Genomic DNA, 25,019 nt, shown 5'->3' on the forward strand with positions numbered 1-25,019 from the left:
GACATCTCAGCTTAATGACTCAAGATGGTGTGGCATCATTTTTTCACTGCTGAGATTAGCAGCTTGATAGTAATGCTAAAATATTGACTTGGCTGTAAACTTAATCCTGAATCAGCTAGTTTGTGAGAAAGAAAATGTGAGGATATAGAAAGAAGAACAGGAGATTTTTTTTTTCCTTTCTCTGAACTCTCATTCATGGTGCTTTGGTTGACTTTGGACTTAAATCAGGAGGGAATTTGATGGAGTTTATTGAAATGTAGATGGGTTGCATGCGAGAATAGAGAATAAAGAGGACTGGGATGGTGAGTATTAACTCTGGAATATTTATCAATGTAAATACAGCAAGGAGTAGGTTTTAACAGGAGCAGCAACTATGCAAAACAAAAGAGAGACAGCAACCGTAGTTTTAACTAATCGGTCGTCGGGAACCCGCTTCCACTGCCATCGATGTCTTCCACGAAAAGTGAATGCGTGCGGATGGAGCGCCTCAGCTTGTTCCGAGTGCTGCGCTTCTCTTTGCATGGGAGCTCCCCATTAATACCAGCCTTGGTGCTATCCTCCTGCATCAGGGTTTTAATCACCTCCTCGTCATTCTCGTCCATGTTCAGGCAATTACAGGATCTGACCTTGAAAGAACTTCCAGATATGCTCTCACACAGATCTTTTCCGTTCTTGTACATCTTGGAAGAAAATAAAATAAAGAAAGCCATTAAGCCATATGTGCCAGCAATTTCATGATATTGACTAGAGACTGTGCTTTTTTTATTGCTAGGATGCACTGTTGTCGGCAGATGCTGATGCTGCTATCAGCAGAGATATTAACAGCATCTAACTAAACTGGGTTTCTGTCCAACACTTCGTATATTGCATATAGAAAAATAGCAATGATCACTTAGCTAGGCCCGAGGTATACTTCAGTATTCTGAACAAGCAGGGATGATGGTGATACCCTAAAAACCCATCGACCACCGTTTGCATTTCTTAAGTCTTTTCACCTCTTGTTGCTCTATTATGCTCCTTTTGCATTCCCCAAAATCCAAAGCAGTATCTTGCACTTCCAGTTACTATCTCTCACCACAGCCAGACAAAAGTAAATATGCAATGGAATTAAGAAGAAAACATGCAATTCCACAAATAAGATGTAGAACAAGAAAACTACAAGATAGTTAAAACTCAAATAGGATGTAAATGGTAGAGAACTTAATGAACCCAACCTGTAAACATGTGATCTGTAGGTTTCAATATAAACTGTAGTGTGCAAGACACCCTTCATTGTGTAAATTAAAGAGACTTGCATATTGCAACATATTGTAGTTAAATACTGAAATATTTATGTATGTGCAATCCTTTAATGAATGTATACTTTTTTTTAAATGATGGTCTATTATGATTACTTTTATTTGTATCATCATCACAATTTGGCACAATTTACCACCATGGTGTTCTTTCAATAAAACAATTGTCTCTCCTTTGTTGTATGCTGAACAGCATGGCTGGATATTGAAATTGCGATAATCCCCATGCACCATGACACCCGATCAGTAAAAGCAGCAGAAATGGAACGAGCAGCAATGTGGAGTCAGAGAGGAGGCTGAAGTTAAAGCTAGGTGCACAGGAGGTGGCTACAGTAAGTGAGAAGGTCTTTGGATCAAGAACATAAGCTGCAATTCTACTGAAGTGCCCAAATCATAATAATGAATTTCAGCCTTAAGTGTAGATTAGCTTGTGGACTGCTTAAAGACTGACTGAGGAGTGATGATAATAATGAGCTACATTGACTTTTTTTGGTGAGTAAATTATCAAATTAAATTGCTTTTGTGGAGATGTAGGTAGGTTGTATTCATGGTTGCAAAGACCACCACATTCCCTCCTGATATAAGCCCAGCATTAACCAAAGCACCATGGGTAAGAGTTCAGGGAAGGAAAAGAATCAATTCCTAACCAGCATCCTGATTCTGATTGGAGAATGCATTTGTGGACATGTGTTGAGGACCAGATCTGACCCATTCCATTGGTCAAAGACGCTGCTATTTCGGCTCAAAAGGCTTCTCTAGTGTTTGCAGGGCAGCTGATACCTGTAGTGATATCACAAGTCACTGCTCTTGGTGGAGGTGAAGACATGAAGAGAGTGTGTGGGGAAGAAAAACAATTTGCTAACAGCAATCTTTATGACAGGCAATTTCTAACTAAGACATCCTGTCCCACACATCACGACAGGGATGTTCATCTGTCTTGACAACTCCTCAAAACCCGCAGAAATATTCCAGCAAATTTCCAGCTGGCTGCAGAATTCTCCCCGGGGCCCAGCATCCTCTGAAAGACAGAAGCTTATAGATGCGACATAATTCATAGACATCTGTGACCATTTGTCACACACGTCATCATCTTTCAGCAAAATTGTCACACAATTATCATTCAGCTGGAACTAGGGTTGCAATGAATTTCAAGTGCTGTGAAGAAAGTGCATGCTGTGCACAGTGGCATTAGCTCAGAAATATAATTACAAGTGCTAAAGCAGTGAAGCTCCTTGTTACAATGTGAATGCTATGCTAATAATCGAGATTCAGTTATATCCAGTATAACAGCTGAAGAACTAGAATAGAAATTGCTAGAGAAACTCAGCAGGTCTGGCAGCATCTGTGAAGAGAAATAATTAATATTTTGAGTCCAGTGACTCTTCTTCAGGAAGGGTCTTTTTTTTGTTTATTTCAGATCTCCAGCACCTGTAATACTTTGTTCTATTTTATTGTTTCATCATCAGAATGCATGCAGAAATGCATTAACAAGCAGAAGAAATGCATTAACAAGCCTATAACTGTTTCTCAGTGACTGGTCAGTTGTCAGCTGTGGCTCTGTGCTAGCAGCTACTTTAGGTTGTCAGAATTAGACGGTCGTATGTTCAAAGATTCGGAAGCAAAATTCAGGCCCGGCATTATACTGAGGGAGAGCCGTACTGTCAGAGGCAGTGTTAATGTACTGACCTATCTGCCCTTTCAAGTAGGTGAAATAGATCACTATAGACACTATTTCAACTTAGAGGAATGTGGTACCTTGGCCACCACTTTTCCTTCAAACAACTTCACTAAAACAGATTATCTGGTCATTAGTTCATTGTTATTTTGGGGACCTTGTTATGCACAAATTGGTTGCTGTGTGACAACTATTCATGTACTGTGAAGATTTTTACGATGTGCGGAGATCATGAATGGTGCAAGACAAATGCAAGCATTTCTTTCTGATCAAATCAGTAACTGAGATTAAGACTTAGATCATTTCTTACTTTTTGAAATCCTTCCATGGCCTCGTACCTCCCTACCTATGCAACCTCCAAGCTCACAACTCTTTGCAATATCTGCAGTCCATCCAATTTGAGTCTCTTGCACACATCCCAAATTCTAACTGATTCACCACTGATGGCTATGTCTTCAGCTGCAGTAGCCCTAAGCTCTGGAGATCCTTCTCTCAACTTTTCTATCTTTCTTACCTCCTTTAAAGTGCTGCTTCTCAAAATGTACCTCTACAACCAACCTTTTGATCATCTCCCTTAGTATCTCCTTATGGGGCACATAGTCAAATATGGATTGATAACACTTCCGTGAAGTGCTTTGGAGCATTTTGCCACATGGCATGGATTATATAAATTAAATTTGTATTGTTGGGATTTATCCCAAATTTAGGATTTATTAGCTGATCTCAGTAGCAACAGTGATATTCCAGTTGGTGTTGCTGCTACTTTGCTGGAAAGGAAATGTAACCATGGGTCAAATTTCCATAAGAAATTCCTGAAGAAGGGCTTATGCCCGAAACGTCGATTCTCCTGTTCCCTGGATGCTGCCTGACCTGCTGCACTTTTCCAGCAACACATTTCCAGCTCTGATCTCCAGCATCTGCAGACCTCACTTTCTCCTCAAATTTCCAAACACTATCTAAGTGGTTTCGAAAGAAATACATGTACATGGATGGCCAATTTACCGTTGTGCTCACTGGTCAAGGTCACAGATGAACAGCGAACATTTGAGTGAGTTATTGGGTGATGCAGAACTCTAAGAAAGCATTCCTCAGTAGGGACAAAAGGATTGGGAGGCAAGTGAATCAGGAGAAATATATTAAAGTGTGAAACTCACTTTCAATGCAAAGCTAGATAACACAAGCAACAAAAAAAATGCAAGTTAGAAAGGGTTAGACAAAGAGGGATGAAAGGAGGTTCATATGGAGAATAAACACCAGTGTGAATCTGTTGAGTTGAGTCTTCTACATTGTGCATAAATCAAAATTCATTGCTTTGTTTCTTATTGTAACTTGTTCTTTCTCAGGATCTCAAATCTCCTATTATTTTTTGTAGCTTGCTCTCCAAGCTTTAGACTTTAATATGCAAGCTTAATGTCATCCAGACACTATTTGACTGATACTGATTACTCAGCAGTGGTGCAACTTATAGGTCATCAAATACTTTCCCAATATAAAACGATAATTTAAAAGCTACACCTGACCCCCCTACCCAATCGGCCCTCTATCTGGAGTCCAACGTTATAAAATTCTTAATGTATTGATTCTGATTCAATCTTCCTTTCTCCTCTCCTTGAATAAGAAAGTATTAATATTTTCAATAGACTTAGGAATGTATAGGGCTAGATGCCTGGAATCAAAATAGCTCACTGTTTTCTGTGATGCTTCCAATCACTTTTGGCATTTCCGTAAGTGTACTTGGGTCATCTGGTTTAAGATCCAATCATTCAAGTGCAGCTAATGCATACCCCAAAAGTTCAAATTATCCCAACCCTGTATATTCTTGATTTTAGGTAGGTAGTAAAGGACCAGGAACTTGTATCTCTGCGTTTTTCTTTCAATTTCTGCAATCAGCAGAACCCCTTTGGGTCAGTTTACTGTTTCCAAACTTGTTTCATTCTAAAACAGTGATCATCATACACCTTATCTTCTGAACATTGATCTTTGCAGCTTAATACTGTCAATTACTCGGTGTTGATAATTTGGATGAAGCGCACTTATCCATACTTGGTTTGTTTGATTTTTCAGAATCCTCATGGCAAGCTGTTTGCTTCCCTTTGTCCCAGCCTATTGGCTGCAAACCAAATGTTAGGAAGAAAGAACATGGATCTTTTAGGTGCCAATCAATGAATTATTTGTGAAGTATAGTCACCGTTGTCATATAGTAAACACAGAAATCAATTCGTGCACAAACCATGATGGATAAACGTGACTAATTTATCCGATCATTGTAGTGGTGCTCAAGAAGCAATTCGTTGCCAGGATACCAGCAGCACTTCCTTCCTCTTTCTGTGGGATCTTTTGTGACATACAAGCAGGTAAATGATGTAATGGCTTAACATGTTGCTATTTGGCAGCAATGCACCTCTTTCTCAGTACTGCGATGGTTTCTGACCCTCAATCATGTGCTCAAGTCCAGGAATGGGGTTCGACCCCAAATTGTTTCACCTCAAATAAGGAGAGTGCAACCAAATGGACCAAATAAATTGACGAGGAAAGAAAAGTATTTTCAATTTAACAAACACATTTTAGTAGATGAATTAAAGTGCATTCACAGTGTGGGGCAATATTTGCTTGTGAACTTGTGATGTGGTTCTGATCATCACATTACAAGATCACAGTCAGAGGAGGTTTACTAAGATGTTGCCAGGAGAACTTTAGCTTTGAAGAACGATTAGATAGGCCTGAAGATGGGTGACTGGACATGAAATGTTAACTGTAGTTTCTCTCCACAGATGCTGCTAGATTTGATGAGTTTTTCCAGTATTTTCTGTTTTTGTTTCTGATTTCCAGCGTCTGCAGTTCTTTTTTTAAAGGTGGGTCTGTATTATTTCCTTCAAAATGAAGAAAGCTGAAGGGAAATTTATTTGAAATATATAAAATTTTAAAGGGACCTAGCAAGAGTGGATGGGAAGGATTTGTTTCCCTTAGCAGAGAGGTCCACAACCAGGGCACATATTAAAAAAAAATTGATTGAAAATGAGGGGGGTGTTGAAAAATCGTTTGTCCCAAAAGGGTTTTGAAATACTGCTTAAAATGATGCTAAAAGCAGAAGTCCTCATCACGTTTTTAAAAAATGCTTAGAACATGCCATACAGGTCTACACAATGAGAGCTGAAAGTAGAACTGTGCTGGATTGCACTACTGCTAGCCAGCACAAACATAATGGAACAAATGGCTTCTCTGTAAGCTGTCTCTATGTTTCTAACCTGCTCTGTTGGCTAAACTATCAAAATAATCTGAACCCAATAAGTGACTCAAATGGTTCTGTTGCTCTCAGTACAGCTCTTGTGTTGGGTAGACTTATCGTTTGAAAAAACACCGGAGTTGCCAAAAATGAGAAATAGCAGCAACAGACAAAGAGGTGCTACTTTAGCAACCATGGCAATTCTTTAATAAAACAAATAACTATGGATGCTAAAGATCTGAAACAAAACCAGAAATTGCAGGAGAAATTCAGTTGGTCTAGCAGCACCTTCAGCTCTGAAGAAGGGTCACTGGACTTGAACCATTAACCCTGCTTTCTCGACATGCTGCCAGACTTGCTGAGCTTCCCCAGCAATTTCTGTTTTTGTTTCATGGAAATACTTTAGCAGTCTAAAAAGAGAAAATGCTGGAAAATCTCAGCAGGTCTGGCAGCATCTGTAGGGAGAGAAAAGAGCTGACATTTCGAGTATAACTGACCCCTTGTCAAAGCTAAAAACAGGGAGAAATAGGGAGGTATTTATACGAGGCGGAGAAGGTGAGTCATGGCTCCAGAAGCAAAGGTAGCAATAAAGAGGTGATAATGACAGTGCATAGAGAGATTATAGGGAGATTAGGAGCTGTGAATGACCAAGGCTGAAGCCAGTGCTATATGATAAAATATATGGGGGATGGGTGAAGCAGAAGCAAAATGGAAAACAGGGAGAAGAGTAGCAAAGGGGGAAGAGGAGAGGAAAAAAGACCGGCAGGCTGTAACGTGCCGAGTCGGAAGATGAGATGCTGTTCCTCCAGTTTGCGTTGAGCTTCACTGGAACATTGCAGCAGGCCAAGGACAGACATGTGGCCATGGGAGCAGGATTGTGTGTTGAAGTGGCAAGCCACGGAAGGTCCAGGACCTGATTGCGTATAGACCGAAGGTGCTTAGCAAAGCGATCACCCAGTCGGCGTTTTGACTCTCCGATATAGAGGATACCACATTGGGAGCAACGAATGCAATAGACCAAATTGAAAGAGGTACAATGAAACGCTGCTTAATCTGAAATGAGTGTTTGGGGCCTTGGATGGTGAGCATGGAAGAGGTAAAGGGGCAGGTGTTGCACCTTCTGCGATTGCATGGGAAGGTGCCGTGTGTGATGGGAGAGGTGTTAGGTGTGATGGAGGAGTGGACTAGGTTGTCCCTGAGGGAACGATCTCTGCGGAATGCTGACTGGGGGATGGAAAGGAAGATGTATTTAGTGGTGGCGTCGTGTTGGTATTGGTGAAAATGGTGGAGGATTATTCTTTGTATGTGAAGGCTGGTGGGGTGAAAGGAGGGAACAAGAGGGACCCTATCCTTGTTCTGGGAGGGGAGGGAGGGGGTGAGGGTCTAGGCGCAGGAGATAGGCCGCACGCTGTCGAGAGCCCTGTCAACAACTGTAGGTGGGAAGCCACGGTTGGAGAAGAAGGAGCACATATTAAGAGCACCACTTTGGAAAGTGGCCTAATCGGAACAAATGCGGCAGATGCGAAGGAGCTGAGAGAAAGGGATAGAGTCCTTACAGGACGTAGGCTGAGAAGAGCTGTAGTCCAGATAGCTGTGGGAGTCAGTAGGCTTGTAATGGATATTAGTGGATAGACTATTGTCGGAAATGGAGACAGAAAGGTCAAGGAAAGGAAGGCAAGTGTCGGAGATGGACCAGGTGAAGGTGATGGAGGGATGGAAACTGGAAGCGAAGTTTATGATTTTTTCAGGTCAGGACGAGAGCATGAAGCTGCACCGAAATAGTCGACAGAGTCAGTTAGACTCGAAACGTCAGCTCTTTTCTCTCCTTACAGATGCTGCCAGACCTGCTGAGATTTTCCAGCATTTTCTCTTTTGGTTTCAGATTCCAGCATCTGCAGTAATTTGCTTTTATAAATAATGCAAAGGCATTTCATGCTTGAGAAAATAGAGTCTTATGTCTGGTTACAAAATCAATGTAAATGACAGCGTAAAATGAGAAGCTAATGCTGAAATACGACTGAAAACAGTCAGATTATTTGCATGAAGGGTTGGCTGTAATTGCTTCCTAAAGTATATTTCCTGCTTCAGCAGCCACCTTTCCTGTTTCTAAAATTCCGTCACTCTTGAGGTTTTAATGATTATAATCTGAGGAAGATTAAACTACTTGAGATACACTCCTTCTTCAAGAGCTGCTCTGGGCCTTGCCATCTGCGATACTCCACATCAAATCGATTAAGATGATATGTTCCCTGCGTTGTTCGGAGACGTTAAATGCAATGTGTCTTCACGAATCATTGACCTGAAGCAGCGGAAGGGGTGTTGGGGTCTCAAGCCTCTGGTGTCTCAGTTGAAAATGAGATCTGACAGAGCTTTCTAGACAATTTTAAACTCACGCCTTACAATTCACAGGCATTTGAGTGAACAATGCAGACATTTCTTTTAATCACTTATTTTCTGTGGATCTCCACCGCCCCCTCCACTCCCCCACTCGCCATTCTCAAGCCCCGAATATAGTTGCTTCTCCATGATGAATGAACTGACAAGCTGCTTTAGCATAGCTGGAGGCAATTGAGTCCAACTTTGCCGAACTGCTTTCTTCTTTGGGGGAAGGCTGGCGCTTCTGCTCCAACTCTGCAAGCTTGGCTGTGGAGGGGGACTGCGATCATTGGTGGGAGTGCGATCATTGGTGGGAGTCCTGTCGCTCTTGAGCTACTGTCGCGGCAAAACATTTTTCATCCTGGGAAGAAAATGAAAAGCAGGATTTCCACCTTGCTCTGCCTTCCAGAATCTGTTGCACTACCTTCCAAATGTGCCAAATCGCACTGAGGCACGTTCACTGCTTTGGAGGTCATTTTTTTTCTGCATAGCAAGATTCCACAACAGTGCGGTGCATGATTTGTTTTGAACAACTCATCAGATGAGCCAATTGCTCTGAAATTCTATCAGATTACTAGGTGTGGGCCTCAACATTCTGATACTGCGGATCAAACCAATAGGAGAGTAATATTATGTTAATTTCACCATCGTTTCAGTCTTTGTTGTTGGAGCTGCACTAGCAGCTGTAACTTCGCCACTGTTCCTACCTTACTGAAAGGAATACAGTCCGAGGTGCAGATGCCCCGAGTACGATTTGACCTTTTCAAATCTGCATTCCAGTCCCGAATGCAGGTCTGATCATTCTCACATGCTTTGTACCTGTCGAGGGAAAATAGAACTGCTTGAGAACAGCCATAATCACCACCAGTACTCCCATTAAAAGCTGGTTTAGAAATGAATGAGTTTAACAGTATCTATTGCGCTGGCTTGTTTTGGCATGTGATCCAGCGATCCTACTTTAACAATTTTTTTATTGAGTAAGCAATCATAAAACTACTTCACTGGTGAATGTTTAGATTAGATTCCTTACAGCGTGGAAACAGGCTATTTGGTCCAACAAGTCCACACCAACCCTCCGAAGAGTAATCCACCCAGACCATTTCCCTCTGACTGATGCATCTCATACTACGGACAATTTAGCTTGGCCAATTCACCTGACCTGCTCATCTTTGGACTGTGAGAGGAAACTGGAGCACCTGGAGGAAACCCAGGCAGACAGTCACCCAAGGCAGGAGGTGAACCTGGGTCCTTGGTGCTGTGAGGCAGCAGTGCTAACCACTGAGCCACCGTGCCACCCTAAAGCAACTGCTCTGTCCCTGCGTGGTCTCGAACCACCAACCTTTTGGTTAACAGCGGAAAGCGCTGACCAATTGCTCCACAGAGACTTCTCTCAGCTCAAGGTTCCTCCTTTCCCATCACTTCTATTGATATGGAACTGCATGAAACTATGTGTCTGGATTAGTGGTGCTGGAAGAGCACAGCAGTTCAGGCAGCATTCGAGGAGCAGTAAAATCGATGTTTCGGGCAAAAGCCCTTCATCAGGAATACAGTAATGAATCTATATGTGCCCAGTCTTTCTTGTAGTTTGGCCAAATTGCTGTTCTTGTGCTGACAAAATGTTTGGCTATGGGAAGAAGTCAGGGTCTTTCACCTGCAATGGGTGAAAGGCACCACACGCTTCAAGATAAATGGCAAAAGAACCAGAGACAACAGTGGGGATGGAGGGGGTGGTAGCATTGCACTGCCTGAAAGGATAATGGAAGCAGATTCAAGGGTAGATCATTAGTTGAAAGAAATTCACATTTTCAGATTAAAGGAAAAGCATGTACGGATCTCCACCACCCCTTCCACTCCCTCACTCACTATTCTCAAGACCCGAATGTACTGGGACTGGTTGAAGAACCTTTTCAATGAAATGACAGAGGCGCAGTGGCCAAGTAGCTACTCTCTGCACCGTGTCTATGATTATATTTAAAAAAGCATAATCTGCACACAGCAGTAAATGTCAATACAAGCCAAGCAGGAATCATCATACATGACTATTTTCCCTTCTTCTGCAAGACTGGGTTACTGGTAATGCCCCACAGCCCATTAGCCCTCAAGTTGAGATCAATGACTAAAGCATTTGTGGTTTCTATTCATCTTGGTTTGGTTTCACAACAGTCATTTCATTCACCCACCAGTGTATACTTCAGAGTGGGAAGTATAGGAGCAGTTCCCTCTGTGAGTTGCTCTTGTCTGATTTTTATAGCTACCATTGCTGATAAAATAACCCAGGGACAGAGTTTTCCATCAGGTTATTACTTTTTGAAGATGTTTCTGGAAACAGAAATTTGGTAGAATCCACTGCAAAATGTTATCTCTTGGCCTGGTTGCAAACTGAGAGTCTGTTGCATTTTCAGAACTGGGATAGAATCAGGAAATTAGTTCTGTCTCATCAATCTTCTGATATCTCATCAACTCTATCAAAGGAGTAGTGGAGTCTCAAAACCAAGAATATGTTCAACTTAGCCCCTGGCTTAGGTGGATTTAATTGATCTCTGTGGGCGAGCATTGGGACAGTAAACTGACCTTGGCTTAAGGATGGCAAAAATCAGAAAATCATCCCTTTGGTAATCATCATCACTGGTCTTGCAGCAAGTATGGTTATTTGAAGGCCGGGTCAACACTTATACCATGAACAGAAGACCCCCCCCACTGTGGAACAACCTTCTGACACTTGACACTTAGATCACTTGAGCTGAAAGGTGAGCAATGTTATGAAGAGAAGTGGAGTCTGCCTAAATGTAATCCAGTGATATATGTTTGTAATTGGTAAGTAGATAGAAGACAGAGAGAGAGGATAATGGGTTCATTCTCAGTCATATGCATTCCTTATTTCTTCATCCCATCATTGCTTGTCATGCCTTCTGTTTCCTAGGTCCCAAGCTCTGAAATTCCCTCACCAAGTCTCCTCACTACTCTTTCATCCTTTGAGACAGTACTTAAAAACTATATGATTGCCCAATTTGTCCTAATATACCTTTGGAATTACAATGCTGTTCCTTCACTGGCGTTGATTCAATATCTTTGAACTTCTTTCCTAGCAACACTGCTTAGTGTACTTTCACCACATTGACTGCAGTGATTCAAGGTGGAAGCTCATCATCATGTTCACAAGGGGCACTTAAAAATGACCTTCCACCTTGACAACAACACTTACATCTCGTTAATTTAAAGAAAGAAATTTGTTTGATGACATTCTTGTGAAGTACCTAGAGATGTTTTGCTTTGTGTTGATTCTTACAGGTAACAATGATGAAGGATTCCGTCTAAACGCAGATGCTTGAGTGAAAGGATGTTGTGATTCACCATGCCACTTGTGTATGCGCTCAGTATACTCAAATATGAATTGTTCAGTCCTTAAGTAGCTGGAGGAGCATTATTGTACTTACCATTGGTCACAAAAGCCCTGACAGAGAGGTACATTCAGAAGAGAATTGGAATGCCTTGGGCTTGCCCAAATTGTAACATCTGGGGAGCAGCGATAGAAACACGACAACTGGTTGAAGAATTGCTCGCACCTAGAGAGAAAAGAAATTTATTAATGTACTGTGACAGTGCTTTCCTTTATATCAGTAAAACCTTGAGGCATAGAATACCCAATCATTTTTCTTTTTCCTCCCTTTGGTTCTGCTGGCAAGAGCAATTTTCCATATGCCCCAAAGCAGTCCATGTTCAGCCATGCAGTTACAGCAGGAGTCACTGAGATCATGGCTGATTTCTCTCTTTTACAGCTCAGGGCACTGTGGTTATTTGAAGCGCTGTGTTCATCAATTTCTGCTGTAACTAAGACTACTCAATGAAACTCAGACAAGGCAATCAAACTCGGGACCTTCTAGTTTGTATAAATAGCCTTGGTTCAGACTATTCATTGGGCGTGGCTCCTCACTTTCTTTGGGTTAACCATGGAGTTTCCAGGAGTTATTCTTTACCTAAATGTAATTTGAATGATATCATAAATTCCAGTCACACCACACAGGTGTTGGTAAGCTTGTTGTCAAATGGTGCCATGTGTCCCCATTGAGAAAATGGGAGTTAGTTTCTGCAATGAATTGATACTGTCACAGAAAAATGCATCTGCAACAGGCAGATTGCTTTTATCCTCTTGCTTTTCCCATATCATGAAAAGCTGACCCTATCTAGCAGCTGTGACCTTAAGGGCTGAAGCAGTTCCACCTGTAGTGGTGCTACTGAACTATTCTTGATGACAGACATTCAAGTCCCTGTCCTGTTGTCACGCTCAGTAGTTCCTCCAAGTGCTGTTCAACATGGAGGATTATTGATTCATCACTCAAGGAGGTTCAGTAGGTGATAATTGGCAGGTGGTTAAACTTGAAGCTATGAGAATCGATGTCAAGAACTACCAGGGCAAGTCACACTGAAAAAGTACATCACAGACTGCCAGATCTGCTTGGTCTATTTTGACAGTGTGACAAGAAGTACTAGGGGTAGTGATGGTGATATCTGGGCCATTGGGAATAGAGTAGTTTTCTGTGAAATGACTTTCAGCCTGTTGCTTGACTAGTCTTTGTGACAGTTCTCTTAAATTCTGGCGCAAAACCGTAGATGCAACTGAGAGGACTTTGCAGCGTTGACAGGGCTGGGTTTGACATTGTTAATTCTGCTGCTTTGGGTGATGCCAAATGATATGTCTAGTTTCTTTCCTTTCTTCAGCCTTTGTAGCAATTTGATACAATTGAGTAATGTGGTAGCCCATTTCAGTGGGTAGTTAAGAGTCAACCATATTTCTATGGCTCTAGAGTCACATATAGGCCAAGCCAATTAAGGATGACAGATTTCCTTCCTTCAAATGGGCCTTACTGAACCAGGTACTTTTTAAAAAAATGATATTTGACGGTAGTTATGAGGTCACCATCAGGCCAGTATTTAATTCCAGATTTTGTTACTTCAGACTTCACCATCTGCTACCTTGGGATTCAAACCCATGTCCCCAGAACATGCCTGGAGTTCTAGATTATCAGTTCTGTGGCATGATCACTGCACTACTGCTGCCCATAATCATAATAAAAAGCTTAAAGTGAAAAAAAACTATCTAACTTTTTCTTTATCAAGGGAATATAGCTGTTCTGTTAATTCTGAAATATCCCCTCAAATGGCTGCTGGTTGCTTCTCTATTGACTATATATTTTATATATATATATACATATATATATATATATATTCCCTACAGTGTGGAAACAGGCCCTTCAGCCCAATCAGTCCACACCGACCCTCTGAAGAGTAACCCACCCAGACCCATTTCCTTCTGACTAATGCACCTAACACTATGGGCAATTTAGCGTGGTCAATTCACCTGACCTGCACATCTTTGGACTGTGGGAGGAAACCAGAGCACCCGGAGGAAACCCACACAGACACGGGGAGAATGTGCAAACTCCACACAGATAGTTGCCCGAGGCTGGAATCAAACCTGGGACCCTGGTGCTGTCGGGCAGCAGTGCTAACCACTGAGTCACCGTCCTAATTTGCTCATTCAGTTTAGCCAGTCTTCTCAATTGCTCCTATTTAAATTTAAAAACTAGTCTTGGACCTGCTCTTCTCTCTCTCTCAAAAGGCTCCATTCTCCAATTAATTATTCTTTCCTTTGGTCAACACAAAGATCAAGTCAGTACATATCCACTTCATGCGACTACTGAAAACAGCCTATGAAGAAAAGTGATTTTTTAAAAATCAAATGTTGTACTAACTTTGTGCTCAAGCGTCCACATTGGTTCCAGGACACAGCCTCTGGTGAAGTATTCACTTTATCCTTTATGTTCGCTGTGCAGCAAGCATCTGTAATTCAAGGAAATAGAATGTGTTGTATCCAATCGCTTAAAATTCAAAGAATATCAGTTTGACTTAAATAACTAAAACCATCCAGGATTGATTCATTGGCCACATTAGCAATTGGTGACATAGGCCTACAGCTAGTGAGAACCCTCAATTTGGCAACTGTCAACATTCTTTACACTTCTATACCTCCAGTCCCAGTAGGACGAGCAACCTTATAACTTGGGGTAGTGTTTAAACTTCTGCGACTGTTGTTTTGAAGAAGTACAGGACTGAAATTAGCTTACAGAGTCAGGCCATCCTGATTAAACCAGGACAGTCGAGAGGGATACTACTAGAATCTGTACACTGCTGCTGAAATACAGTCATTTGCTGTGAACTCAGTTAACATTGCTCTAGTTCCCCTAGTTTTCAGCCATGTCCCCTCTCCATTATTATTTTTAATTAGAGTAATCACTAATGCAACCAGTAAAATGTCTGTACTTCCCCTTTCAGATTTTTCTGCTCCTGTCTCCTGCTATATTTTCTGTTTGTAGTTGAGCCATTGTATTTTTTTTTAAAACAACCTTCTGCATTTTCAATAACCAAGCAATGTCAACATTTTAAGGTGGTTATTTCTTCCTTCTTGGGAGCAAGGGGTCAGTGTCCAAATTACTTTTATGAAAGTTAAGATAGAGCACTCCTCTTCTCCATTTTTGCACCCAATGTTAGCATTATGCATTCCAGTTGAAGAGCAGCTTATGTTCACTTTCAGAATTAAGATTGTTGTACTTTACCCCAAAAGTGTACCTCATTACACTGTCAGACTATTTCTTAGGAATGCATCAGTGCGACATTAGTGCCTGATGACATTTGGCATTAAGATCCTGAAAAATAAACTCCACGCAGGCTGGTATACTGTCACCAAGTCACCCTTTAGTTACACGTGCACAGTACATGGACTCTGACCAGCCAGCTCAGAGCCAATCCCTAGAAGGAGCAGAATCTCTGAGACTCCTGTCAGCCAGGGCTCCCTGATTGGGGTTCTTAACCCAGGCCAATCAGAGTTCTCGCAGTCAACGAGATCCACCTGGCCCTCGTTCCAATACTAAAGATCACTTCTGAAAATATAGTTGCAAAAGAAATTATGATTGATTTCAGTAGATTTTGTCAACTTGCCTTGTTATCTTTCCTCCAGAGTTGAATCCCTGATGGTTACTCAAGCAATTGGTTTTAACTGGGAACTGAATACCTCCCCTAAACAGGGTGGGGGCAATAAGCCACCCTTGCAAGTTTGAATGTGATGCCTCGTGTGGTTGAATAGCTTGCTGATAATTATTTAGCTTTACATACAAAAAAGATGACAGCTTGGACATAGTACTGGGAGAATTTATTACTATTTGACAAAATGTCCTGCCTCATGAGGAGGGGTGAAAAGTCAAAGAGGTGGGCAAAATAGATGCAAGTCACCCTGCAGGCAAGTTGCCAGTGAACAATAAAGCATCTGAAACCCACACTCATCTCAAAGTTGCATGACCTTGAATGCTAATGTGTTTGCGTAATGGAGGCAGAATGCCATGTTATTTACTGTTTAACAAAAGTCCCTTTTAGTCCCTAACATCCATGACCTAAGGGTCTGCAGTTTTCCTTTTACCAATCCTTTTGAACAACTGTTTGTACACATATCAGGTTATGCCTCACAGCTATATGCGATATATGTGAAGGAAGCATATTTGTGGTCTCATCACTGTGACCCAATGTTAGAAAAGTTCTTAGTCTCCACCTTACTAGGGCTGCTTGTAGCATGACATGCTGAGGGCAGCGTGCTGCAGTTTATAACCATATGTCACAGTCCTAGCCCACGCATGGCCCACACCGGTGATGGAAATATATGCAAATATCATGAGCTCTCAAGATAATTTATTAAATCTTTCTGTACTATATGAGTACCGTTCTTATGTTACCATTAGTACTACCACATCAGGTACAAATACCCTGCTGAAGACTTAAAGCCCGTCACTGCATCCACAGCAGATTGTGAGGACGGAACTGCAGTTATGGAGAAACAGCTCCCAGATGTCACATTCATTCACTCTGTTCTTTCATTGCTTGTGCACAGGATGGGAGCATTTGGTGATGTCCCTGGGGAGCTGGACAAATGCACCAAAATTAGCTGCACTATCTTTGGACACATGCAGTCATTCATTATTGAATACAAGCCCAAGTCCCAGAGCTGCAAAAACAACATTTGTCCCTGCTGAAGTTCCAGTTTTGTACCATGGAGAGTGAGGGTGAACTGTTTGATTCCCTTTACTGCATACACAAGGAAGGTGACGATCAGCCAGCCAAGGATTTGGCAGTTCAGGTTTTTGTTTTGCAGAAGCTGAGGAAAATAGCTGAGTGATGTGAATAGAAAGATTGTAGCACATGCTGCTTTGATTAACCGAGGGAGGCCTTCAGCGATTTTGCATGATGAAATCTGCTGTGACAGGCAGTGTGCTGGGAGAGAAACTGGAGCCTACTTTCCTGTTCAGTGACAGCGCCAGCCACTCAGTCATAGAGTCATAGAGATGACAATTTTTTTTCATAGTCCAATCCACATGATTAAACTTCTCATCCTATGACACTGGGGATCAGATCAAATCTTTGAACTGGTGAGTCTTTATGAACCGATCAAGGGAGAATGTTGAACAAAGTGCTGCCTAACCAGAAACCTACACTTCTGTCTGAGAGGATGTCCAGGATAATTAAATGTATGCTCTGGAATTTGCCACCTCTCCTGCCTGATTTCTATTCACTGTAATGGGCAGAAACTCATTGAGATGTTTGCAGTGATTTAAAAGGAACTAACATTTAGAAGACACTCGGATAATTACCTGAATAGGAAAGGTTTGGAGAGATATGTGTCAGGGGCAGGCAGGTGGGACTAGCTTAGTTTTGGATTATGTTCAGCATGGACTAGTTGGACTGAAGGATCTGTTTCTGTGCTGTATGACTAGGACTCTATGACATGGTAGATCAGTAGTAATTGTTTGCTTTAATGGAGAAGTGCACAACGTGGTAACTAAACCTTACAATTAGAGTTTCAGACTGGTGTTAGTATGCCCTTCTAAACATACATGGTAGTGGAAATTAGCAATACTCTCACTCAGAAAACAGTTTAGGTTGGAGGTTAGTTGGAAAATTTCACACTGGGATTGATAGATGTTTGTTAGTCAAATGTATTAAAGGGTTACAGATCTAAGGTAGTAAATGGAGTTAATATACTGATTAATCATGATCTAATTGAATAGTGAGGCTTGAGGGGCTGAATAGTCTCTTCCTGTAACTACATAATGATTGAAACTTTTGAGTCCAACCTTTAGTAATTGATACAAAAATTACTGTCAATGTCCATAGTCATGGAATTTGGATGTAGGTTTACTCACTGAGCTGGAAGGTTCATTTTCAGACGTTTTGTCACCATACTGGGCCTCCGGACAAAGCTTCATCCGGTGACGAAACGTCTGACAATGAACCTTCCAGCTCAGCGAGCAAACTTACATCCAGAACCTCAACCTGACCTACAAATCTTCTCAAAACTCACTATTTCTGTGTTCTCTTGACTGATAGATTAATACAAAATATACGCCCACAACTCAGTAGTTTAGTAAGGTGTTTCCTCTTCCAGCTCCCAAAATGCATATGGTGTTCGGGAAGCAAGAGTGTCACTCAACTGGTGATCAGAAGCTGGAAATCCTGGCTCACTTTTCTGTCCCTAAATTAGCAACTTGGAGATCAACTACTGTGAGGTACAGATTTCTAAACATTTATCTGCTGAATGCAAGGATTATAAAGCAATTGGGACTTCAAAGAGTTATGAAACTGGAAGAAAATGAGTAATTCTCATGTACCCCAAAACAACTACACATCTTCAATGTATTTCATTGCCAGAAGCTGACGATTACACTGACTATAAACATTTTCATTGATGCCTTATGCAGTCTCTCATCACAAGCAATAACAGCAAGTGCATTTTTTCACTCCAAACCTTTACCTTTCTTCTCTCCTGACATGTTATCCAGGCTAAAGTTTATGTGTGTGCCAACATCACCAAAAACAGGTCACCTTGATCAAATATATTGCTGTTTGTGGGATCTTGTGGTGTGCAAATGGGCTGTGGAGTTTCCTACATTACAATGATTGATGCCAACTCCATTAAAGTACTTGACTGTAAAATTGCTTTGGGGCCACCTGTGGTTATCTATACCTGCCAATTAGATCTGATGGGGGTGTTTAGTTGGTCTGCTATATTATGATTACACCCAAAACATTGACTTCTCCATCTCCTGATGCTGCTTCACTTGTTGTGTTTTTCCAGCCTTTTGCTTGTCTACCTTGGATTCCAGCACCTGCAGACTTTTTTTTGTCTCTAACCAATATTATGCCACTAGCATTGCCAATTCTCTGATACTACTATACCCCAATGGGCACTCTATATGTGAGCACAGACTGAGTGTTGGCTGGTTCTTCAATCTTGGGAGGTCTTACAATCAAACCTGATCCCATTTCACACAGAGCTACTAATGAAGGGTAGGTTGTTTTTGACTGGTATCGTTCAAGTTAAGATCATAGGGTGATATTATCCTAACTCTTCTTCTCCCCCACCTCCTCAAAAGTCTGCCCAAATCAATAGTGTCATATCCACCCTGATCAGGCTGGATTAGTGCGTTAAGTGTAAATTGGCAAGCCGAGCTTGGTCTGTGTAGATCAGCCCACTCTTAACAGGTTAGTTCCATAGTGAGTTGTCATTAACAGCCACCATGAGAAATAAACTAATTGGAAACCCTGTTCTATTGGCAACGGTCTTGCAAAGGTCTCTGGTCAGATGATCATAACATGGAGATTTTTTGTTCCAGGCAAAAGTGAGGACTGCAGATGCTGGAAACCAGAGTTTAGATCAGAGTGGTGCTGGAAAAGCACAGCAGGTCAGGCGGCATCCGAGGAGCAGGAAAATCAATATTTCGGGCAAAACCCCTTCATCCCCTGTTTTTTTGTTCCAGTCAATTGGGGTTACTGCATGTCTCTCATTATTACCTGCTGTTGTTAACAGCCAATATCATGTGCCAGAGTTTTGGATAATCTCTCTCAGTTCAGTCTCAATGAGTTTTATCTTTTCCAGATTGGACTGCAAAATTCTTTGTCTGTACTCTGTTCTCAAGAATTTCAAATTGGTCGCCTTTTTCCTCCAGTCAAGATCAGTAGCATACAGTTGATGCTACAAAGGCAGATCTGAGAGTCTGTATAGTGTGGAAGCATGCCATTCGGCCCATTGAGTCCACACCAAACCTCCAAACAGCATCCCACCAACCCATCCCCTACCCTATTCCCGTAACCCTGCATTTCCTTTCTAATCCACCTCACCTGCACATCCCCGGACACATTGGGCAATTTCCCATGGACAATCCACCTGACCTACACACCTTGCACTGTGGGAGGAAACCAGTGCACCCAGAGGAAGCCCACGCATACATGGGGAGAACTTGCAAACTCCACATAGACAGTCACCTGAGGGTAGAATCGAACCCAAGTCCCTAGCGATTGTGAGGCAGCAGTACTAACTACTGAGCCACTTCCCAAAGATGATGTGGGTTCTTGCCTATATTTCAGCTCAGTAATCTTGCAGTTTTCGCTGTTGCAAAGGAATAGCTGACAAAACTTGCTTGCGAGAACAGTAGTTTTCAACTGGTGTGTCACAGCACTTGAAAAGGTAAGAACATTGCCCTGAAATTTACAGGAAGCAGCGCTGTTTTACCTGAGACTGCATCTGTGCAGTCTCATTCCCACTTCAACTCCCCTCTCCTCTGGAGACTTGGTGTCTATTATCTGCAGACACCAGGCACCCTTACCAATTAGGCATGCACAAGCTTCCACGGCATTGCATGCATAACTTCCAACACCACATATGGGTACAGATTTGGCAATGCGCATTAGCTTCAAGTCAACTGAAAAAGGCGGGGGGATGTGTGTCTCATTGAAGTGTGCCCTGACACTGCAAAGGTTTAGATTAGATTAGATTAGATTAGATTACTTTACAGTGTGGAAACAGGCCCTTCGGCCCAACAAGCCCACACCGACCCGCCGAAGCGCAAACCACCCATACCCCTACATTTACCCCTTACCTAACGATTATGCAGAAGTATCCTGTCAAAATAAGTATCCTTCAAGTATGGCATGGAGCTTTGTGGGAATGTTATGGCAAAAGGATCAACAAGTTCAAATTTTTACAAAGACTTGTTATCTACCAGCATCTTACCCACCCTCAGGGCCCCTAACATAGATTACAGCCAAGTAGATACTTTTGAAATGTAGTCAATCTCTCACACTGTTGGGAACGTGGCAGCCAATTTATACAAAGGCAACTCCTCCAAATTTCCACTACCTACAATCAGACCCCACCACCAGAGATATATTTCCTTCCCCACCTCTGTCTGCATTCCGCAGAGACCATTCCCTCTTGCACTCCCTCGTTAGGTCCACGCCCCCCCATCAACCCATCCACCACACCCAGCATCTTCCCTTGCTGCCACATAGGTGTAAAACCTCTATTCACACCTCCAAAGGATCTTTTCACATCTGGCAGAGATTTTCCTGCACATCCCCCCGCCTCATTCTACTGTGTCTGTTGCTCTTGATATGGTCTCCTCTGCATCAGGTAGATAGGACACAACTTGCGGAGCATTTCAGGGAACATCTCCAGGAGATACAAACCAAACAATGCCACTGCCCTGTAGCCATTCACTTCAACTCCCCATCCCACTCCCCCAAGGACATACAAATCCTGGGCCTCCTCCACCGCCGAATCCAAGCCACCTGACAATTGGAGGAAGAACACCTCATCTTCTGCCTCGGGACACTTCAATCACATGGCATCAACATCAACCTCACTGATTTCCAAATCTCTCCTCCCCCAATCTCATCCCAGATCCAACCCTCCAACTTGGCAATACCTTCTTGACCTGTCCTACTTGCCCATATTCTTTTCCACCTATTCTCTCCACCCTCCCTACCGACCTATCACAATTAACCCCCCATCTGCATCCACCTATCGCCTTCCCAGCTACCTTCCCCCCAGCCCTATCCCTACCCCCTTATTTATCTCTCAGTCCCCTTCCACCACATTCCTGATGAAGGGCTTCTGCCCGAAACGTCAACACTTCTGCTCCTCGGATGCTGTTTGATCTGCTGTGTTTTTCCAGAGCCACACTTTCTGATTCTCCAGCATCTATGGTCCTCACTTTCTCCACAATGCAACGCTGACCAGATAATTTTTTAAAAATGAAATAATTAAATGTTTTTGAGAAACAACATTGCCCAGGCCACCATGGATAACTCACCTGTTGAATGTTCTGATAAGGGTGTCTGAGAGGATAGTCTGAACTCTGATTTAATGTCTCATCTTAAGACAAAATCTTAGACAATGCAAATGTCCCAAAGTTCTGAAATAGCAGTGTCAGCCTAGATTATGTGCTCAGGTTCCCAGGGGACTGGGACTTGAACCTCTAAACCTTCTAACACAAAGGTGAGAGTGGGTTAAGAGTCCCTCAGCTGGGGAGATCCAAGATGGCGGCGACCCAGCAAGTCTGAGTCTATAGTGCTCCTCCCAAGACTTGGGCAAAGTGGGCCACCCGCCTCCCCCACACTTACCAAATCATTTAAAATAGTTTATACTTAATGTAATTAGTTGCTCAGTACTAAATTTAAACAGTCTGTTCTCCTGTAAAAATGACTAGGGGGAAAGGAGCCCGCAGTTCTCAGCAGGCAGGAACCCCTCCCACACCCTCCCGAGCTGCAGCAGAGGCGTCCGCAGCCGCCCCGGGGGACTTACCTACAGTGGCGAGCCTTGTGGAAGTAATCTCCAAACTTGACACAAAGATCGACGCCTCCATCAAAGAGTCCCGGAGCAGATGGAATTCACTCTCGGCCGCGCTACAAAAGCACGACCGAGATATCGAGGAAATCGAGTGGTGAGTTGGAGGGGAGGAGTTAAAGGCCACAACCTCCGAGACTATAGCAGAATCGGGTGTGGATCAGGTCCAGACTCTCGAACAGCAAGTCTGGACCTTAGAAAATCTTAGATTCTCAAGGTCGTCGAAAAAATATTCGTTTGTTGGGCCTTTCCAAATGGGAAGAGGAAGCCAGCTCACAGCGTTCCTCGAGCAGTGGCTTCCACCGCTGTTAAATCTGGAGGCTGGATCTGTAGGGGTGGAATGGGCCTACCGGGTTGCAATACGCGGGCCCGGCTTGAACCAGCGCCCCTGCCCGGTGCTGTTCCGGCTGCAGAGCTACAAGGAGAGGCAGATGCTCTTGGAAGCTTCCAGAAATCTTGGGAAAGATCCCCAAGCCACGATTTATAAAAGATCCAAGATTATGTTATTCCAGGACTTTTCCCCAGCTTTGGTCCGAAAGAGGAAGGCATTTGACGAAACGAAGAGGCGTTTAAGGGACTTAAACATTCAGTACTCCTTGCGCTACCCAGCGACGCTACGCTTTAGCCATGAAGGGTCCGTGTACAACTTCGGATTGCTGGAGTAGGCCATGGAATTTTTGGACTCTCGTAGATAGATTGTAAGAGTTAATTAATGTTGTTTTGCCCTCCCCCCACCCAGGTTTGCCCTTTTTTTTCCCTTTCATTACCTTACTGTTTAATATTATCTCCGGGAGGGGGGGGGGAGAGGCTTTTATTTATTTGTTCTTCACTTAGCTGTAAGGCTGGGGGGTCTAGTTAATGTAGGTGGGGGGAGGTGGTTACCTTATCCTATTTTATCTCTGTCTTTTGGAGCGGGGTTGTTTTCCCCTGTTATTTTGTATTACGATATTTAATTATTATTTGCTGAGACTGTAATTTTATCATTATATATGTTCATACATGGTATTAACATTACCAAATATATCCAGGTGTTGGTGTGGGGGAGGAGGGGTGGTAGGGTGTACACTGTTAATTCTAGCTCTGTAGTATATTTGAATTTTCTTTATCATATCATGGGGTGCTTGGGTCAAGGGTGGGGCACTGGTTGGCAGAGGATATAATGGGCTTTTGGAAAGAAAGTGATGCCCCCTGGGAAAAAGGGGGAAAATCTTAGTTTAAATAAGTTTTTTTTAATTTAGAAATCGTTTTTTATTATATTGATGTGAGTGTATTAAAGAGCCTTTATTTTTGTGAATTTTATATGCTCTATGCTCGGGATGTTTTAGATAGGGTTTCTTCTCCCAAGGGGTCTTGGACTTGCCTGGATGATTATGGTTAATCAGTCGAATAAATGGTGCACCTGGAATGTCAAGGGGAGTAATTCACCAATTAAAAGGAAGAAAATATTATCAAACCTCAAGAAAGAAAGGGTTGATATAGCTCTTCTACAGGAGACACATTTATTACAACCAGGAAGAGATTATTTTCCATTCTCTCTTTTTGTGCAAGGAAAAATATTTTGGTAAACTGGTTGGTGGGACTTTCGAACTGGCACAGAATAATCATGGAATATTCCTTACAAATATGATGCACCAAAAAACCGAATTATTCCATCAAATATGGCAGCCCTTCTTGAATTACACAAATACAGATATTTCGGTCATCCTAACAAGGGCTTTTATTTAATTGAGGCGAACCTGGCTGGTCCGGGGCCCCTTGGGAGAGGAATCCTGCACGAATACGGGTTTTGTTATGATCTGATGTTAACACATTCCGAGCATGTATTTCACTACTCAATTTCTGTGTTATCCGTCGTTTTAATTCTTGAATAATGTAAGAGATTTAATCATACATTCTGGTTAGTTGTAGGTTAGATTAGTAGTTAGTTGAGTTTTGTCTTTTTTTTCTCTCGGTATCTCTTTTTTTCTGTTTGATAGATTTTGGTTATAATTTATTTAAGATTTAATTGTATGTCATTGTTTATATTTGGGTTTTTTAAATTTGTAAACTTGTAAAAACATGTTAAATTTTCAATAAAAATATCTATAAAAAAAGAGTCCCTCAGCTGTGAAGCATGAGACATCATGACAGTATGGAACAAGGTAGATGGTCCAGCTGGACATATTCCATATTGAATTGAATTTATTGTCACGTGTAGTGAGGCACAGTGAAAAGCTTTGTCATGCCATGCATCTAAAGGAACTGGTGCCTAATCACTTCTATTGCAAATCACTAACAACAGTACAAAAGAATTCTGTGAATGTGCACAAGTGGCTTTAATATTTAACACTAAAGTCTATTAGTTTTGTGAGCGGCAGGTCCAGATTTCTTTTGCCATGTTTGTTTCCCAAACCCCTGAGGCCCCTGAATCTCTATATCGGCTAATCTTGAGCTTTCGCCTACTAATCTCCATTTAAAGGAATTCAAGCACCTAACCTCTGAACAGCAAATCCTTGTTTACATGAATTACATGAAAATAAATCCCATTCTTCTGGGAGTGGAGAATTTAATGTCTACTGCTATTCTACATTGTTTTAGAAATTTTCACTAAGTGGCATCTTACAACATTGAAGTAGGCCATTGGTTCCAATATTCTGGATTAGTGGTGCTGGAAGAGCACAGCAGTTCAGGCAGCATCCAAAGAGCTTCGAAATTGACGTTTCGGGCAAAAGCCCTTCATCAGGAATA

General features: G+C 42.2%; 1 protein-coding gene across 2 annotated transcripts in view; it reads right to left on the reverse strand.

Annotated features, from left to right (window-relative positions):
• Positions 1–309: 309 nt before the first annotated feature.
• rtbdn (retbindin) overlaps positions 310–25,019 on the reverse strand; it is a 56,032-nt gene continuing 31,322 nt past the window's right edge. For both annotated transcript variants that reach the window (XM_043694923.1, XM_043694920.1), the window contains exons 3-6: positions 14,320–14,407; positions 12,004–12,132; positions 9,277–9,388; positions 310–680 (exon numbers count right to left, since the gene is read on the reverse strand). In XM_043694923.1, coding sequence (XP_043550858.1) covers positions 411–680; positions 9,277–9,388; positions 12,004–12,132; positions 14,320–14,407 — 599 coding nt within the window. In that variant the 3' untranslated portion in view covers positions 310–410. The remainder of the gene's footprint in view (positions 681–9,276; positions 9,389–12,003; positions 12,133–14,319; positions 14,408–25,019) is intronic.

The sequence above is a fragment of the Chiloscyllium plagiosum genome, chromosome 8 (assembly GCF_004010195.1).
Source record: "Chiloscyllium plagiosum isolate BGI_BamShark_2017 chromosome 8, ASM401019v2, whole genome shotgun sequence".
NCBI classification, from domain to species: Eukaryota; Metazoa; Chordata; class Chondrichthyes; order Orectolobiformes; family Hemiscylliidae; genus Chiloscyllium; species Chiloscyllium plagiosum.